The following is a 3055-nucleotide window of genomic DNA, read 5'->3' as shown; positions in this document are numbered from 1 at the left end:
TTGAAATATCCCTTTAAGAGTGAGCTCCATAAGCAAACCTCGTTCTGCAAAAATGTTTAAAAAATTGCTTGAAAACCTCACTTATCACGCCGGATAATATATACCAGAATTTGTGCAATCTGTACAATTAATTAAGCGTACTTTTTGATTATACAGGTGGTATTTGAGGCCACTGCTCTAGGCTGAGAAACAGGCTTTCATATTACCTGTAAATTGATGCTCTAACTTTGGTGTCCTATATTTGAGCTAACAAAATTGAGGAACTTTTGATCTGTAGGCCGATTATTTCACCAACAGCGCTGGCCCAGTTATTTCCCCTTATTTTCAGTTCATACACAGGCTAAGAAAACCTAACTCTGTCTTGATTTTCGATCACATATAGAAGATAAACCTCGGAGACTGATCTCTTGTGTTACTTAAAGCATGCACATGCACAACTCCAAATTTCAAATTGAATTTTATTGTCATATCTTTGTTCTGCATCTCTTACAAGCTGTTTATGAACTTTGACACTCCAAATGACCCATTTTCATAGCTTATCCAAATTGAGCACTTTCTGTAATGTATCATATTCACACCAAAATCACTTTGACTGACAAGCTTGTTTATTTACTGCCTTGTGTGAAAGATTACAACATTGAATGGGAAAAGTACAAAGTGTAAGTGTACAACAAAACAAAACAGAAATCACAAATTCATATGAATGTGTAAAAGAATATTAAAAAGACTGAGGTAGTAAATCACATTAAAATGTCGTATAGGTAAAAATATTCATGAATCTGTGTGTCCCTCCACTTGAAGAGTCTCAGCGGGTCTACTCAGGGTGAATGCAGAGGTGGGCTCTTTTGTGTTTCCAGTAGTAGTAACAGTCCTCACTGAAGTTATGGGACTCAGCCACCTCCTTGTAGTGGCTGACTGCATGAACCAGACAGTTTGGGAAAAAGTTGTTCAAAGAAAGAGCCAGTGCCATCATGTTCCCCTTCAACTTCCTGGCCTCGATCTTCTCCTGAATCTGACCCTTGTTGATGGGCTTGGGGTCAACACAGTAAGAGACCACTACTGTGATCCCGCTCCTGGTTAAAAACTGAAACCAGTTGCTGCCCCCACTTCCATGGAACTTCTTTCCTGCAAGCCAGTTAAGAAAGAAGACCCGCTCTCTGTTGTTGAAGGCTCTGATGGACCAGTTAACCCAGTCGTATTTCTTCATGAGTAAATCCAGGAGGGTTTGGGTGAACTCGCTGTTGACTGTGCCGGGGTTCTCTTGAAGTATGTGCTCCACGTCCAGCTTGGCTTGATCTGCAAATTTCTCTGTGCATTCATCCACAGCTGCTTTCATCCGCTTCTCTACTACCTCCATGCGGTCCTTCCACTTCTTCACCATCTCCTCCCCAACCACCCCTTCTTTGAGGGCAGAGTGGCCCATGACTGCAATAATGCCGACCACAAAGAGCTTCTTCAGACTGGCACAAAAATTCTCCACGGCCCTCCTGCTCCTCTGCTCGGTGGTGACCACTGTTTCCAGCATGGGGTCCCCTGAGATGTTCTCCCCAATGACTGCGTTGTAGAGTGCGTCTAAGTTCATGTCCCTGTCAGTGTTCTCGTAATGGCTGAGAAACTTCTCCATCTTCTTCTCTTTAAACGTTTGATCAGCGTTTATAAAGTCCTGGAACTTTTCATACTGGCTGATCATCTGGGCCTCTTGGTGGAAGTTTTGCTTGTTCATCGATGTCCTCTGCAGCTCCAGGGCGATTTGGGTTATCTCATCTTGGATTCCCTCCAGTTTCTTATTGACAAGTTCGCACTGTTTGGTCACGTAGCGAGCCTCTTGGCCATCCGGGTTCCTGAGTAGTTCTGCAGCAGCAATGAAGACAACTTCAAGGAGGGGGTGAAGCTTGCCCACCGTGGCAGCAAGCACTTGGGAAGCTTTCCCCATGATCTCCACCCCTGCCTCAATTTTGTCTTTGTTCTCAACAATCCAGTCTGCCAAGCGGCTCATCTTTTTGTCGTGTATGTCAACTTATTTCACAACCAAAGTCTTTACTGGTGCCTGAGAGAAAGAGAAACAAAACCCTTTGTCATTACACTGCAATTTGTGACAATATTTGTAGTGCTTCTTCCCTTTTCAGCTTTGTTAGACAAAGTCAGTGTTTTAGGCTCACATTGGGCCTTTTTTCCCCTCACAACTATCAGCCCTTTCATGGTCAATGAAGCAGCTGATGACAAAAGCTCACCATTTGAATTTAAGAGTTGCAAAACAGAGTCAATTTCCATTCAAGTGAAGAAAAAACAAACATGAATCTTGTTGACTATGTTCTTTTTGTGCCTCAAAGTAACTTAAAGTTTCTTCCTTTTTAACACTAGAGGCTACAGAGCTTCGACAGAGACCACTAACATCTGTCCTTAACAAGACCCCCTACCCCAAACACTCATAGCTCTAGTACTTCAGCTGACTTTCACTCCTCTCTGCAGAAATGTAACATTTCACTGTTGCAGAGATAGAGGTCTTTCAATTTGGAGATACAAGGAGATTAATTTCCTCACTCCGTTTAATGAATTGCAAAAAAAAAGGCAGTTTTTAACACTAATGTTGACTTTTTTGTTCTTCCTTCCATTCATTTTTATAAGGGAACCAAAATTATAGATCTACATTGTATTGAGGAAAGTAGATAATATATGCTGATAATAAGAATTGTATAAAAAAACAATCAAACCTCACCTTTTTTGCTGCTTGCTGAATCTCTGGTGGGCTTGTGTCCTCATTCAGTAGTCCAGGTGGGACTGGCTGAGTATCTCCTCTGGGTCTATATATATAAGGGAGTCCCCCCACCCAACCCAAGCCCACCAGCCCACCTCTTTCTTCGCATTCCCCAGACATCAAGTCAGACAAGGGGATGAGGGGCAGGCTCTGACACAGATAGCACCCTGTAAACACTCCCCTTTGCAGGGATGCCATAAACCATGGGGGGGGGGGGGGGGGGGGGGTACGAATAACAACAGGTCCCTCCATGATGTCCATCAAGTCTACTGCACTCGTTCCACAACTTTCATGCAACTG

General features: G+C 43.1%; 1 protein-coding gene across 1 annotated transcript; it reads right to left on the bottom strand.

The window, feature by feature from the left end:
* Window positions 1-749: 749 nt before the first annotated feature.
* On the bottom strand, window positions 750-2758 carry LOC117823517. The gene is made up of 2 exons (XM_034698726.1): window positions 2717-2758; window positions 750-2047 (listed from the first exon to the last, which is right to left on the bottom strand). The coding sequence occupies exon 2, from the start codon at window positions 1994-1996 to the stop codon at window positions 815-817; it is 1182 nt and encodes a 393-aa protein (XP_034554617.1). The 5' UTR covers window positions 1997-2047; window positions 2717-2758; the 3' UTR covers window positions 750-814.
* Between the last annotated feature and the right edge of the window lie 297 nt (window positions 2759-3055).

This window comes from Notolabrus celidotus, chromosome 12 (genome assembly GCF_009762535.1).
Source record: "Notolabrus celidotus isolate fNotCel1 chromosome 12, fNotCel1.pri, whole genome shotgun sequence".
Lineage (NCBI taxonomy): Eukaryota > Metazoa > Chordata > Actinopteri > Labriformes > Labridae > Notolabrus > Notolabrus celidotus.
The sequence above is the reverse complement of the archived record's forward strand: the minus strand, read 5'-3'. Positions and strand labels throughout refer to the sequence as shown.

What these genes read in the sequence shown, in the direction of transcription:
- LOC117823517 (XM_034698726.1), bottom strand. Translation starts at nt 1,996, where the DNA reads ATGAGCCGCTTGGCAGACTGGATTGTTGAGAACAAAGACAAAATTGAG.